The following is a 16,301-nucleotide window of genomic DNA, read 5'->3' on the forward strand; positions in this document are numbered from 1 at the left end:
CTTGTGGAACCCTGTGATTGGTCGTTCCCAATCTGCTTTTCGATCCCAAATCACCCTATCTGACCCTGACCGTTTGGTCGCGCGGGAAAACCTTGTTTACGGTCAGCTCTCACAGCTTGTGAGACCCTGACCGTTAGTTTGAGTGGGAAAACCTTGTTAACGATTTGCTCTCCCAGTTTGTGAACATCGAGTAGTTAACTCTACTACACCAGGATGTAGAGTGGAGTTTGTCTGGTGCCAGGATGTAGAGTGGAGTTTGTCTGGTTCCAGGATGTAGAGTGGAGTTTGTCTAGTGCCAGGATGTAGAGTGGAGTTTGTCTGGTGCTAGGCTCTAATGAAAGCTGTCTCGTGTGTGGACCAATCAACTTCAAGGACAGTGCATATCATTATCATCATCAGAGTTGTTTCTTTTTGTTTGCATTTTGACTACTTGTGTTGTGGTTTTGCAAACATTATGCCTTGTATAAAGGTGTCAGTTTTGTACCAGTTTAAAGGGTAAAAACCTACTACTTTATTTTGCCACTGGTAAAGGAGGTCTCATAGTGTAAATGCTTACCCCGAGCTCTCAATACTCTGATAGTGCACTGTTTTTGAGTTGTACGCCTTCTGGTGTCATCTGGTCCAACACCAATGGAGACTAGGCTCTAAGGAAAGCTGTCTCGGGTGTGGACCAATCAACTTCAAGGACAGTGCATATCATTATCATCATCAGAGTTGTTTCTTTTTGTTTGCATTTTGACTACTTGTGTTGTGGTTATTGCAAACATGATGCCTTGTATAAAGGTGTCAGTTTTGTACCAGTTTAAAGGGTAAAACCCTACTACTACTGTGTAGTAGTATTTAGTGACTGTAGTAACTACTGACCACAGTAGTATTTACTGGGCCTACAGTAGTATCTACCGACTATATAGTAGTAACGACTAACTGTATAGTATCTGCTGACTCTATAGTAGTATCCACTGACTATAGTAGTAACTACTAACTCTATAGCAGTATCTACTCACTCTATTTCAACCGTGATGATGGTTACAAACTGAGTAATCATTGTAAAGATGTGATTAACCATGCAAAAAAGATTTAACTACACTTATTTGGACCATCTTATTTGACAGACAACTATTACAGGTTATTGATAGACAGCCAGGCTTGTTTTACCATGTTTAGTTTGTTTCTTTTTTCACACTATTGTTATGTAGGCCAGGCTTAGTCACAAACCGTACCTCTCCATAACAAAGGCTCAGCCTTTTAAGCCTCACCTTACCATATTAATAAAAAGTGTGCCGTACTTGGCCCTTCCCCCTCTCCAACCATTATATATACGGAGTGGTAGCTCTTGCAATCTCTCATTTACTTGATACAGCTGTCGTGGCTGTGACCGTTCCACCTGAAGACGGAAGCTTGTGTTGCCTCCGAAACGTCGTGATTTTTATTTTATTTTACTTTTATTAATTTTAATGTTTTGCCTACGTGACTTTACTAAAAAACCTAAGAATATGAAACGGGAATAGGCCGATTCTAAATGAATCGCGCAATTCCTTTGCGCGATTTAAAGAATCGATTCTTGGCGCGCTGTGGATTTATATTTTTTTATTACACACTTTTTACAACTTTTTGGACTTGTGCAAGCCTCTTATATATTTGTTGGTATAGAAATGTACAAACGGCCCACCGGGCTTTGACAATACCTTAGTATCTGTGTATATATATGTAAGGTTTTTAAGAAATATATTTTTCACCTGGGCAACGCCGGGTACTTCCGCTAGTTTAATATAATTTAAACCGACGTTTTGTACAAATGTACCTGGTGTTAGTGGACGCGTTATTACAAGAGTGAACTACATTTAAAATTGACGTTGCTGTGGTTCCAAGAGAAGCTTGGAATTTTAATGGAATGGCAGAAAATATTTCACATTCTTGATGTGCCAAAAAATCTGTGCATTTTCGTTCCTTTCGCTACATTTAGCAAATAAAAAAACGACTCGACTGCTCTATAAAGTAGTATTTGATATACAGTCCGTAGTTATATTCTACGTACATTAAATTATAAATCACTTGCAGAGGAGACGTTTCTTAATGCCCTGGTTGACCTACTCCCTCTACTGACGCATCCATAGACTGTAACAGCACAACACGACTATTTTTAAAGTGTAAAATACACGAAGAAAGCCACGCAAATCACACAATCAAAACAAATCACGTTTGATACATTTTCTAAGTGCATAATTTTTTAAGGTAACAAAATAACATGCCGTGCTAAAAAGGGGCTATAGATTGCTCACACTTATTAAAGAACAACCAGTCACCAGTGTTCCAGTATTCTCATATTCTCAAAAACTTAAAGGCCACTTTCACGTTATGCAAGTTGTATGTTTTCATTGTATACACATCGTGTGTACGTGAACACGCAGTCACGCACTTACACAGAATAAGGAATCCTCTTCTGGAGCCCCATTCACGTTTGTATCAAAAAAATATACAGCAATCTCTCTCCTGTCAAACACCAATCACAGAACCTCATCCCGAATGCTTCCTGGCAATGCCTGTGGTACCCCTTCCACCTTGCATTACTCTGCGACATTTCACCCTCTTGAAAGACCTGTTCCATTTGCCATCCTCGGGGACAGATTTAGTTTAATGAAGGCCCCAGGATGTTATAGTTTTTTGGGGGTTGGGGTACTTGTTTGTATTTTCCATTCTGTTCGATGACTGTTTTATGACCAATGCCAAACCCTGCAATGTTATGTACCTTTGTTATTTCACTTACAGTTTTTTTTTTACATGATACACGGATTGTAAAGCTAAATCAGAGTTACAATGAACAAAGTTAAAATGAACAAAACTATATTAATTTTGCCACCTTGCTGGTAATTGTTAACCTGGGGGTCATTCTTGTATAACAGCTTACGGCTAAAAGTTTTACTCCAGCCATGACAATCCACTTCAGACACTATGAGACATCTCCTTTACCGGTGGCAAAATATAGTCATAGGTTTTTACCCCTTCAACTGGTACAACAACTGACACCTTTATACAAGGCATCATGTTTGCAATGAGCACAACACAAGCAGTCAAAATGCACACAAAAAGAAACAACTCTGATGATGACCAGGTATACCCTTCAGCTCTTCGCCCCCATGCCCTCTCGCCCTTCCTCACCTGAGTGCAGCTTGAGAAGCAGCGTCGGGGTTGTCTGGTGGCAGCAATTCCTCGGCCAGCAGCTGCTGTGGCGACACGTCCTGGAGGTCTCTGGCAGGGGCCGTCCTCCGTCTGCGTGCAGACGTCTGCTTGCGTTCAGATGCTGCAGGGATTCCCAACCTCTCTGCCACCGCCGCTGGTAAATTTGTACCTGCGTTGTGAGATGTCAAAGACAGAGAATTGCACGCATCCATGAAGTCGCCTTGCATGAGTCCTTCAAAATGATATGCCCTGGATATTGTTAGCGAGTTGCCAAAAGGCTGCCGGCTGCACTGTGTGAGCTTAGCTGGACAAGATGTTCCGGTCAATTACTGTGGATCGTAAATTAATGTTATCAATACAATTACGAGAGTGTTAACTATGGTTATCAGGGGCAGTACTGTGATGAACAGCTGCCTCCGTGAACGTGAAGCAAACCTAGGATCAACAATGTGAGCATGTGCCCAGTGATGATTCAGGGGCTATTTTTGATTGCTCTCTATAGAATATGTTCTAAACTTTTTTTTCATTTGCACATCAGCGTTAAGTAACATTTCACAATTCGGCTCTTGAGAGGAAGCTGTCAACCAACAGGGGAGACACATTGGCGCATTAGTCATCACGAAGAATCCCACATGTGAAGACGTGAACCGAGCCTATGTGTGCGGTGTAACGTTTGACTGTAAAGGATTTCATCGTATAAATCTCAAGGATATACTACTACACACTAAGGGATATCTACACGGGATTCAAGTAGTGTTACTTTAGCACAACTCCGTACATCACACCTCCCACACACTCGTTGTTAATACATTGGACACTGTCGTGGCATGCTGCTTTGTGAGAAATACGTTTCTTATTGCTTGCCCTGGTATCTGAACACGTGTACCATGACGCATACCAATAGGGAATGAAACAGACAAAAGGGCAGCAGGGAATGTTCATTTTAAAAGACATAGCATGAAATAATGTAATACGCTGTGGATAAATGTACACAGACCAATATATTGTACTAAAGTGATGAAGAGTTCTTAATATATTATGCAAGCCATTTTGCTTGCACAGTTATTGAAATAAATACTCTTGAACAAAATAAAAATGTGCAAAAACTTACTCTTCCAGCGGCAGATGTCTGTGGATAATATAGTTCACTGTTTTGTTCCAAAAAGTTCCCAGGAAAGGCCAACAAAACACAATCTCTAATGTGTGTGTGTGTATGTGTGCACCTGTGTGTTTAACACTTTACTTTATACAATGAATAATTCAGCAAAAGAAGAGCCAGCGGCTCAGCGATTCTGTGAAGGGAAAGGTCAGCCAGAAGAGAGTTCACATTGAAAATGACACGAGATAAAGATCTCAGCTTCCAGTCAGTGACCAAAATGGTTTAAATCACCTGGAGCCAATTGTATTTGCTGCACGAAGCTATAGAGTACAGAGTTATTGCATGTCTCTGACTCCCGTAGACGAGAATAAAAATACATATATATATACAAATATTACTATTTTTAAATACAATGCATGCCGGACGTGTACTTAACTCTACTTTGTTTGCATTTACAAAAATCACTGGTGCCTATCGTATGAATTGATAACGGCTTGAAACAACTTATGTAACGTGACCTCAAAACAAGTACCATAAACATACAGAGGTTTAAAATTGCAGTGCATAAAAACAATGTGATAACGAGGTAGTGATTTATCACGGTTATGTGTGGGTTTGTGGTCTAGCATGCTGCAACACTCGTGTAACGGGGATGTCACACACATTGGACATTAGGTGCTGACCCCAATCAACTTCTTTCATCAGTCAAAGTAAAATGGTCAAAGAAGCTTGGAGCTGCCTGCCAAGTGCATTGTTGACTGACTGAGGCACCTTGAATCTTTATCCAAGGATAATAGTGACGACTGTACAGTTGATAAGATGCACAAGGTAATTCAGGGACTTGAACACACCCGCTGAGCACAGGCCTCAAGGCACAAAATGTTAAACGGCCAGCAAAACAAACGGCGCGACCAGAGTTATAATAGATAATGGTGGAACACGTTTTTTTTCTTGAATTAAGGAAATGTCATTAGAGCTGGGAAAAGTGAAGACAGAGGGGCATTCCAAAGTCGATCAGTGTGAGGGCCAAAGGCAGAAAGAGAAGTGTTTTGACCTGCAGTGTGGTGGTTGAACATAGTGTGGACCTGATGAAACAGTCAGTCGAATAGACCGACTCCTCAAAATGGGTGGAAATTAAGTGCACATGAAGAGGAGCAATGATAGTAGCAATATAATTTTTTTTTTTTAAATTTGTTTTATTTGTAGATATTTTTTTTAAGTTACTTATTTATCTTTCCTATACTGTGCACTCCTATCGTGTCTTTGTATTGTTTGTTGTTGTAACGTTCTGATCTGCTCCTACTGGACATCTGTGAAAATAGCTTCATACCTCATCGGATTCCTCCAGTTTGAATACAGATTCTGAGAAGAGCCGCCAGTGGGCTAGTGAATAGAGTGAATTCGTGAGTGCTGGTTCACGAATCAAGCCGACTGCATTATGTTGAATTCTATCAAGTGCATTGAGGTAGGAACTGGGTGCTCCACCAGAGATATAACAATAGGATTCCAACTATGATCCAATGGTTGCTTCGTTTAGTAATAAGAACCGTTCCGAGTTTAAGAGGCTTTGGCACTAAGAGAAAAAATAAGCTTTTTCGATGCCGCCTTAGCCAGATTAGTAACACGACCATTCCATGACAGCTCAGATGAGATTGTTGTGCCAAGCAGTTGAATGGTTTTACGATGGATTAGAATAACGTTGTTACATTTGATGGGAGGAACTGTGCAGTTGCCAGTCTTATGTGAAACGATTATTGACTGCGAGTTTTTTATATATATATATAACGTGACCAGGTTTTTGTCACCCCAATCAAGAACTGCATTCAAGTCAGCGGTGATCGATAGTGAAGTACGTTTATTGGCGTGTTGGGCAGCGAAATGTCCAGTAAGTACGTTCAGCTGAGTGTTTGAGGATACAATAGCAGGAGGATGATTGGCCTCATATTTAGTTTCTTTTCAAAATGTCTAAGGCAATTATAGAAAGGAAATGATGCCAGACAGAATGATGACACTGTTAAAAGAAAACTGACATTGAGATGGGTTTTTTTTTGTATTGTGCATGCTTTGAATACATATGCTAAGTTTGTTGAGCTTTGTATTCATTGAGGATAAACATTATATATTGTTGACCAATTACAGGAAGGCATTGACACCATTGCTAACGTCACTCAATATATGAGAAATAACACTGAGTTAAATCGCTTGCATATCCGAAGTAACGTTTATAATTGTGCTCTAATGTAGGATGACAGATACGAAATAAATGAATCATCTGTGCAGCGTGAAGGGACCCGTTGTCTTGTAAGTTACTGGTAGGAGCGGCTATTGCAGGCACCAGATGTAATGACGTGGTGCTTCTTCTGGAATTATGCTCCACGTGTGCAAGTCTGCTGTGTGTAGTTAGTTATATATATAAAAATAAATATTTTTAAAAAACATTCATTTTTGGCCCTGTGCCATTACACCAACCACAATTTTGGGACATAAAATGCATTTTTAATTATTATAATATTAAATGTAGTGTTTTGATTATCATATTAAGTTGTAAGGATGAAATATGGAATCGACCACACTGCCATTAGCACGCTTGGCCACGTACGGTGTGAAAAAAGTTCAACATACATACATACATATGCAAACTGAACATTTCGCATTGGACTGTGTTTACAGTGAAGACGCTTTGACACGTCCTGTGTACAAGCTGCATGAGGGAGCAGTAGTGCAGCGATTCACAAACTTAAATATCAACTCGGAAACCTGAGTTCGATTCCAAGTTACGGCTAACATCAGTGGAACGTGACATATTCGTCGTCCAGAAATGGATTTAAAGCTGCAGTATTGATCTGTCAATGGTGGTGGGAACACGGAAATGGTGTGAGCTTCCATGTGATTTACCATGTAAACAATTCCTATTCAATACGCATGCACTCGTACATATCAGCAGGGCCATGGCTGCTTGAGATGGCACAAATGGCCAATGTATTCCAGCAGGGCGGCATTTGCTGTGTAGCTGCGTTGGTGTGTGACAGATGGGAGTGACAGGGAGAGGGGCGGGCTCTCGTCAGCGTTGGGAGGAATTTCTTGCTTGCAGCATTGTGGACCTCTGGCCCCCCTGTGGCAATAGTCCTACAGCCCAGCGTATTATATTATACATTCACTCGCATAAGTGTAATGTACTTCATGAAATACGTGCCAAATAATGTATGCGATTGCTTGTAAACGTTGCTTAAGCTATGCATTATGTTGTGCAGTATCATGGGGAGCAAAAATTGTATTCATATTTATTTAAGGACGGACATAGCCTGCCAACAACAACGAAAATGAATGTGTTTACGTGGTATAGATTGAACATAATTAAAAAATGCGTATTTAATCTAAGTCTCCAAGATACCAACCCCATGTCTTCATCGTGCAAGATGGACAACATCTCGATTTAAAGCTTTCGTGACTGCAGGGATTCATCTTCTTGGTTCTTTCGGTAAAGTCACGTAGAAGGGAAATAATAAAATAATAAAACATCATAAAATAATTCTCTCGACGTTTCGGCTACAACCCAAGCAGCCGTCCTCAGGCTGCTTGCGTTGTAGCCGAAACGTCGTGAGAATTATTATGTTTTATTTTTATTATTTTATTATTTCCCTTCTACGTGACTTTACCGAAAGAACCAAGAAAATGGACAACCTCATTACTTGGTCTTTCTAAAAGTGTGATGGCTTAAGGGGCTCTGGTTTAAGGTTTGGCAAAGCTGGTCTAGTGCTTACTGCAGTATACCCTAATGCAAACGAACCTCTCGGACGCCAATGGCACCCACAAGAACGCAGTGGGACCCTCAGTAATCTGTTGATTACTCAAGGCAGGTATGGGTGAGCTTTGCACCAGCCAATTGAATCCATAAACACTGGGGAGGAGTGGTTATCGCCCAGTATCATATTCCAATCACCAACAACCACACCATGGAAATGGTGACGTAATTTTCCATGCTGACTGAGGCATTGGCCGTCCATTCGGGCACCATGGGTTCATGTGAATAGTTGGATAGCGGGCCTTGCCTCACCAGCTGTCGAGCTCGGGTTGTGTATGGCTAATGAAATCACTAAAGAGTGTTTATCAAGGCCGTAGCCATGGAGTCAACATTGGGGGGACCAAATCTTCCAGGGGGTCTAGGGGTCCCAACCCAGAAAAAATATCTAAATTTGAAAACTAATTTCCTGTCATTTCCTGCCTAAAATATTAAATAATTCACTAACACACGGGATGGACTTTTTGTTTATTTTTTTACAATAATGTCTAATAGTGTATTGTATTACATTGCTCTGTTTTTACTTTTGTATTTCTTGTTTCATTGTATGTAATGTTTGAGATTAGGGATTAATAAAGTACAACCACAACCACAATCGTATAAACAGCAATCTATGCATTGATTTATATGAAGACAAGTCCAGATATTGTGGCCAAGGTTTAGCAAATTGCTCTTTTTATTTACATAGCATAGCAATTATTATAACTTGTTTTATATTTGTATATATGTGTCCCCCCCCAATATATATTATAATTACGGCCTTGGTGTATATATCAATTTCATTTCAGACATGTATTGGCTCTGTATTGTTTTTCCTTATTGCAGTTAAAGCTATGGACGGTAACAAAATGGCATGGTTGTGCACACAAGTGCCCTCGCCATTCCTCTCCCACCGTTTATTGATGCCATTGGCCTACTGGAAGCTCGTGCATATTTAGTAATCAACAGATTATGCAGGGTCTCACTACCCCTCCCTGCGCTGCCTCCCCCCACCACCCCACTACGTGGGATGTCATCTGTTACACCAGACAGTGGCAGCAGAGTAGGACTGGCAAGGACTCTGGTTGGAACATTCATTCATTGGCCCTCTTAGGCACCGAGGCTGGACACTGAGGTCTTAATATAAGCTTTCCTAAGGCTTAGGTGTAGGTTGCAAATTGGGCCCCTGGAGTAGGATCGCAAGTCCCGGTAGCAGGATAGATGTTGCGATTGTAGAGGATATTGTATATTTAGGCAGTAATAGCCGTATTTCATTGAGCTGTGAAAGTGAGATCAAGGGGCATATTGCTTTATCAGGTCAGGTACCGGTTAACATAAATTATTGTAGCATGTGGAAATCCAGGATTAAAGCTGGATTAATAACATTCACTAGGGAGGCAATTAGATGGCAGAATTTTCTAGAACACCCATGGTACCTCTTTAAATACTAATCCATTACACCACACATTAAAATATCATCTCTGAATATTATCATTCGTTTAGGCCTTCTAACTCCATGACAAATACTGTGCACTGTTATATAGCTTAACATTTGTTGGCTGTAAACTGTAATACGTGATTATGATCAGACACTTCATTTAGCTTTCAGTTTTTTTTTAAATAAAATTGTTAAACGTACGTGAAAGTATTTCATGGTGAGATTGCAGGTCAGGCTTGTCATCCAGATCATTGGCCACTGAAACAAACCAGACGGGGATAGAGAGAAGGAAGCCATAGCATGGGTCAGCACATATACAGAGCTGCATTTACACATTCACATGGAGTTATTTCCTCCTGAAGGTGCTGCAGAAATTATGTGTATTCAATAAATACCTCTGGAGGCCATTACGTTCAGCTGGAATCAACTACTTTAAATCAATACATTTTCTTTTAAAGCAAGGTGAGGGTCAGTGAGTCGGTGTTTTCCCACTCAAATGAGCATAGCGTGGTGCTTTGTTGGCATTGAGCCAGGAGTGGGAATTCCATATTCTAAGGCAGAGGTCATAAGAACACCACTATTGACCTCCCACAGAGCAGTACTCGTGTTTTCAGCCCTGGAGGGATGAAAAAAGACCTGAATTTTCCCTCCCAATCAGGATTTTAGTCAATCACTCTAACCGTAGCTCTACCGGACTAGGATTCAGTCAGACAATATTTATTTCAACAAGACCATACCTGGGCATGAAAATGTGTTCTTATTTTTTTGTATGTATTTTTTCAGGTTTGTCCTTTACATTTTGCGATGTAAACGCCAGCTGCGTAATATTTAAAATGATTCCACAGGATCTTGAACATTCACTTCATGCCAGATCACACATTTCATATTTTACATAGCATTACCAGATACAAGTACAATCTGAGCCAATAACAATTGTTTTAATTTACAAGCCTATCCAGTCACGAATGCAATTGACCGATATTGGTTGTTGACATTGCAAAATTGTCCAAAAATGTATTTTGTAAAATGTAAATGTTTTTCCATTTATACCTGTTTTGACAAAACAGGAGATAATAGACCTCTCTGTTGAGAAACCTCAATACAATAAATGCATAAATTTGACACTTTCAAAGTAGATACATTTTAAGTAAAAATCAATACAATAAAAGAGGTAACTTGAGAACATTCAACAAAGGAGCGCTCACCGGCAAGATTACCAAGCCATCATGATGCCTCCCAGTGGACGTGTCTGGTAATGTGCCTTTGCCTCCAGCATAAGCAGAATTATAAACTTGTAATCTGCTATCAAAAAAAAATATGATAACCTTATCTATTAACTTGGCTATTTCAAAGAAATAAGTATGCATGATTGAATACAAATCTAGACAAAAAGAAGTGACTGTAGTTTATGTATTTTGTTGATGAAGTATTGACAGTAAATCCTAAAATTCTCATGAGTGGATCGCTGAGCTTAAGTCACAACCAATGTGTACACCTTATTCGAGTTTCCTTCTCTCGTTGTCCAACAGATTACAATATCATGGCGTTATTCAGCTTGTATTAGATTCAAAAAATGATGCAAACTACTCAAATAGAACCCACTGATATTGCGAGCATTGTCCCTAAAACATAACGCATATGTGAGCTTAGCTGGTTCATACTCTTTGGTTCTTTCGGTAAAGTCACGTAGGTATAAAATAAATAAATTACATTATAATAAATTAAATTAAATTTTATACCTACGTGACTTTACCGAAATAACCAAAGAGTATGGATCCCTGCAGTCACGAAAACTTCAAATCTAGACGTAGCTGGTTCGTAGAATTTCTTATAAACTAACCCTTCCTTGAAATAAAAATAAAATATAGCTGTTAACTACACAAAGCAATCTTTAGACCTCAGGTCGCATCTTCATGTTCCACACTTAAATACAATTGTGAACTTGTTCTGTTGTTTTACGTCACATTACAGAAATGTGTATGTTGCAACTAAAACAATGATAAACTTGAACGAAAGTACAATGTGAATTTAATATGTGTGTGAATATGAAAGTAAAAGCAAAAATACCTACTCTGCAATGCTAAAATTATATTGAGATACATTTAATAAACAGTTTGAACTGTAACAAAAAGTCATATGCACTGTTTAAATAGTGCAGCTTGTGTTTAATTCTAATAGGCCTGGGGGAATGTCCAACATTTTGGCTGGGTTATACTTTTTGTTAATCACCACACACAGGCAGTAATTTGTACCAAATTATTAAGTGTTCTGGATTTCTCTCTAACACACCAGTGTGCTGAAACTATAATAAATTGGTGTATTTGTTCACGTGACAACTTTATTTATTTGTCTGTGTCGGGTGGAGTAGGGTTTATAACACACATTGGCATTTTACTCATGCCATCTGACCCAGAAATCAATGATGAATTAGTAATTGACAGGAATCCATCACTCATCGATTCAGCAATTCAACAGTGATATGGTTCCTATACCATTGATGGCAGCAATTAAATGCAGATCATTATTTCTACGTGTTTTTCATGAATGTGATATATTACCAACGTGGTGAAGTATGTTTAAAAAAATGCAACGACTAATTATCCATGCCTTCATCCAGCAGCAGATTGCCAAATGTTTCACAAATCATAATTGTATTTTTATCCACTTTTTTATGCCGAGGGTGAGTCTATCCATAGGCCAATCTCTGTTGACTTCCCCACAGAATGGTACTCATTTTGATCGAGGGATGATGAGCCGAGGCAACCCCCCCCCCCCCCAAGACAGGATTTGAACTCACAACCCCCTTGATTGCGAGCTTCTTCCTCTACCGCTGAGCCTCCTGGCCAGATCACTATAACTATATTTTATATCTTGACGTTTCAAAAATAAAGCATCATACACAATTGTTTACTTATTTCATAGGAACAAAAATGTTTAAAGTGTTGACGAATGAATTGTGTCTATGAAAGTTGATGTGTATTATGAAAGGAATTTTAAAGCCTGTTTAGACTATGACATGAAAATTATTCAATTATGACACTGACCAATTTCATTTCAGGCAAGTGACATTTCAGGCAACAAGCCTTATAGCGTTCATGCTTCATTGACTTTATTAAACTGTTAAATTAAATGTTACAAGATGTGACAACAAGAGCCGTATGAAGGACAGTGTTCACATCTTGCCGCGCATGATTACAGTCAGTCTTTACATAAAACAAAAATTATTAGATATTAATTATTAGATATTTTATGTCTTGTTCCTTGAATTCTATATTATCATAATTATATTCTAATTTAATGCACAATTATTCTATATTTCTTCTAACTTTTCCCATTTCCAAATTGAGATTAGTTTAAAGCCTATATAATTTTTTACAATTTAACATTCATGTTGATGAAACGTGGAGCACAAAATATTCTAATGTTTACCATCAAGCTCTTAAAGATTGAATGACATTGAGTCCAACTGCCATTATATGGAAACAACATATATTCCAAAGTGATCACAATTTAGTATAACTACGGTAGTTGTTTTTATTAGATTATAAAAAATACTATAGCTTTACTCTTTCGACTTATCTTATCAGTATTTTTTGTTTCATTGCATCGTTCATAAAAAAAAATCAGCATTTGTGATAAATTGCACTACCCTACAGATCACGTATTTGTACAGCATGCATTAAATATAAGTACATTTGTGTATGATCCTATAAATATGTTATTATAATTTTGGGAACTTTTAAATTCAGAGAAAAAGTTGAATGACAACTTTTATCTGAAAAATATGTAAGAAATGTGCGATGTATTTTGGAATAAATTGGTTGGAAAACTGTAACCAAATTCTACAGCAAATGCATAAGAACAGCAGCGTGTGTGAGTAGGATGAATACAAAGTTTACTGTGGGCAGAATTCCATAATAGTAATGTATGTACGTTGCAATAACAATTTCCATGTCATACATTTTAATAACCCGTGTTTAAATGGACCCGATTATAAAATGCTAAATGAAACAAGACTGTGTAAAATACTCAAGATATAATGTACTGTACTAAGTTAGATGTTACAAAAAAATTCTGTAACATGGGATTTACAAAAAATTATAATGATTATACAATTTAAATATGCATCTAACACGTAGGCTTTCAAGATGTGTGTGCTGAAGTAGTAAATATTTAGCACGTTTTGTTCACGTGACAAACCTTACTAATTGGCTGTTCAGGGTGGATGTGGGGTTACAATAAATTTATATTTACGCGATATAACCCAAAAAACTGTATTATGAACAATTGACTTTGCTCAAATTATCAGCCATATTGTATTATTGTCATGGACATACTGCAAAAACGCAAACAATGCACTCTTACTAAAAACAGTCTAAACTTTCTGGAATTTTTTTATAACGACCTCCAACCCTGCCAATGGAGAATAGGGGTTATGCTTTCGCTACGTTGTCCCCACCTGAAGAAGGACGCTTGTGTTGCACCCGAAACGTCGTGATTTAATTTAGCTGTTTTCATTTAATTTATTTTTTACATACGTGACTTTACCGAGAAAAAATAACAAAGAGTGAGAATAGGGAGGTTATGGTGGAACACGTGGGGCCTACGGATCCTGATGGCTTGTAAACTTTGGGGATGTGGACGTAGGCCCTGTTGACCATAAACTGAACTATACTTAGTCCAGCAAATTCCGGTTCCCAGTGTGTGTGGAAACATAGCATGTGTGGCACTGACCAACTTTTAAAAATAAAGAAAATGTAAAATTTCGATTTAAAGCTGTCGTGACTGCAGGGATTCATCTTCTTGGTTCTTTCGGTAAAGTCACGTAGAAGGGAAGTAATAAAATAATAAAAATAAAACATAATAAAATAATTCTCACGACGTTTCGGCCACAACGCAAGCAGCCGTCTTCAGGTGAGACCAGGTCTGTCGAGGCGATAGACCTGGTCTCACCTGAGGCGACAGACCTGGTCTCACCTGAGGACGGCTGCTTGCGTTGTGACCGAAACGTCGTGAGAATTATTTTATTATGTTTTATTTTTATTATTTTATTACTTCCCCTCTACGTGACTTTACCGAAAGAACCAAAAAAGAAAATGTATTTTTTTCAGTTTAACATTAACAACGCTGCCTTTATTCCAATTGACTGATAGGACTTAATTTAATCGAACTGTCAGGATGTCATTGTCAAAATGGTCCAGTTAAAACAAATGTCATTGGGTCTGATTCTTAACCCAACCGATCATGCACACCAGCAAAAACTACAAATTCAAAACTCTAATACATGCATTGTTTATGCTACAAATACTGAAATGCCAGGAGTAACGATCTGTAACATTGTTTGGCAATCACTTAAACAAGTAGATTTATTATACTTAGCTCCATGAGCCATTCCGATGTGAGAGACAAAGTCACATCAGTGGATGGTGTTGATCGATAAATGTAAAATGTTGAAAAAATAAAACTACAGCACATGTATCTCCAGTTTGTAGACAATACATTTTAACAATGTTCTAAGGGCTGAGAATCTACGAGGCAACATTTGTTGTCCCCTGTATCTGATCTTCTTGGCTTGCCTTTTGAATCCACTCAATAAAACGTTGCACTTGACAAGTCTCTCATTACATGAATCACTCACACATGAAATGGCTGGAATATTATGTAACGCTTCCATTCATACTGTATTGCCAAAAATACTACCAAAGAAACATCAAAACTAGTTATTATTACTATTATATAAGACGTCTTTCGAATCCTTGTTGGGAAAAAACGAGCGGTCATGATGTTAGTTGGACAGTAAATGTCAGATTAATATGGGCTCTACTTTAATGTGAACAGGATTTAGCCCTAACAGAAACCGTCTTAAATACTTTAGTGTGGTACGTCTGTAAAGATGGGAAAATGCATTGCATTTTGGTTTTGATAACATTAATAAGTCGTGATTGATGTATCCACTACGGAGAACATTTATTCCTACATTCTGTTTAAAAAAAAATCTACTCTTTTGGCCCAGTGTAATTTACATATATTCGTTCTATGTTGGTCGCAAACATAAAATCATTTCCTGATAATTATAATGGTAATTAGATAATGGCCACTACACAGCTTTTGATTATTGCAATGTTGCTAACATAGGTAACACCTGTGATGTGATGTATGTTACAACATAGTGCAGCGTTTAAATTCAATCTCAGAGCAGTGGATAGACAATCGTCATCCCTGTATTCACTATCTAAACTGCTTCAATGTGTGTTTTTTGGTCACTCACTATACAATACGCTGCATATGCAAGACCTAACGTCGGTGTGAACAGGGGTTAAAAGGTGGATTGGTGGGAGCAAAGGAGAGGTCCGTTTCCAAGGAAACGGTGGAAGCCCAGCTATCTATGAGACTTCAAAAATAACCGCGTGCCTGTTTGTGTCAGGTCTTGCCCAGCCGATTAGCTGCATTTTCCACGCTGAGCTGGCGCCAATGTTTTTTTGTTGTTGTTGCAGACACCATCACCGGTATCCCTAATCACTGCCGACGTCACCGTCGCTACGGATACACAAAGCCTTCCACTGGAAAGCCACATGCAAGCTAAAGGAGGCATGTAGGCAATGATATGCCAGGCTATAAGGTGAACCTTTAAAAAAGAAAAAGATTTTCGTGGGTTTTTTTTGGCGTTAAGATAACGTTTTTTTTTTGTTTTTTTACAGAAATACGGCACTTAATGTTGTTAAGTTAGCCTTAGTTGCTTCATGAAATACTTTTATGCCTACGCTTTTATGAACTGTATATGTATAAAACATGGCATTGAAAGTTAAAGC

The 16,301-nt window shown here is 38.5% G+C and overlaps 1 protein-coding gene across 4 annotated transcripts in view; it reads right to left on the reverse strand.

Annotated features, from left to right (window-relative positions):
* The window catches only part of LOC133345902 (dual specificity calcium/calmodulin-dependent 3',5'-cyclic nucleotide phosphodiesterase 1A-like), a 216,431-nt gene that overhangs the window by 179,430 nt on the left and 20,700 nt on the right, over positions 1-16,301 (reverse strand). For 3 of the 4 annotated variants that reach the window (XM_061557008.1, XM_061557012.1, XM_061557010.1), the window contains exons 2-3: positions 9,694-9,750; positions 3,157-3,346 (exon numbers count right to left, since the gene is read on the reverse strand). In XM_061557008.1, the coding sequence (XP_061412992.1) occupies positions 3,157-3,346; positions 9,694-9,750 (247 nt within the window). The remainder of the gene's footprint in view (positions 1-3,156; positions 3,347-9,693; positions 9,751-16,301) is intronic. The other variant, XM_061557009.1, reaches the window with a different exon arrangement.

This window comes from Lethenteron reissneri, chromosome 23 (genome assembly GCF_015708825.2).
Source record: "Lethenteron reissneri isolate LAM-NWPU_2019-01 chromosome 23, ASM1570882v1, whole genome shotgun sequence".
Taxonomy (NCBI): Eukaryota; Metazoa; Chordata; class Hyperoartia; order Petromyzontiformes; family Petromyzontidae; genus Lethenteron; species Lethenteron reissneri.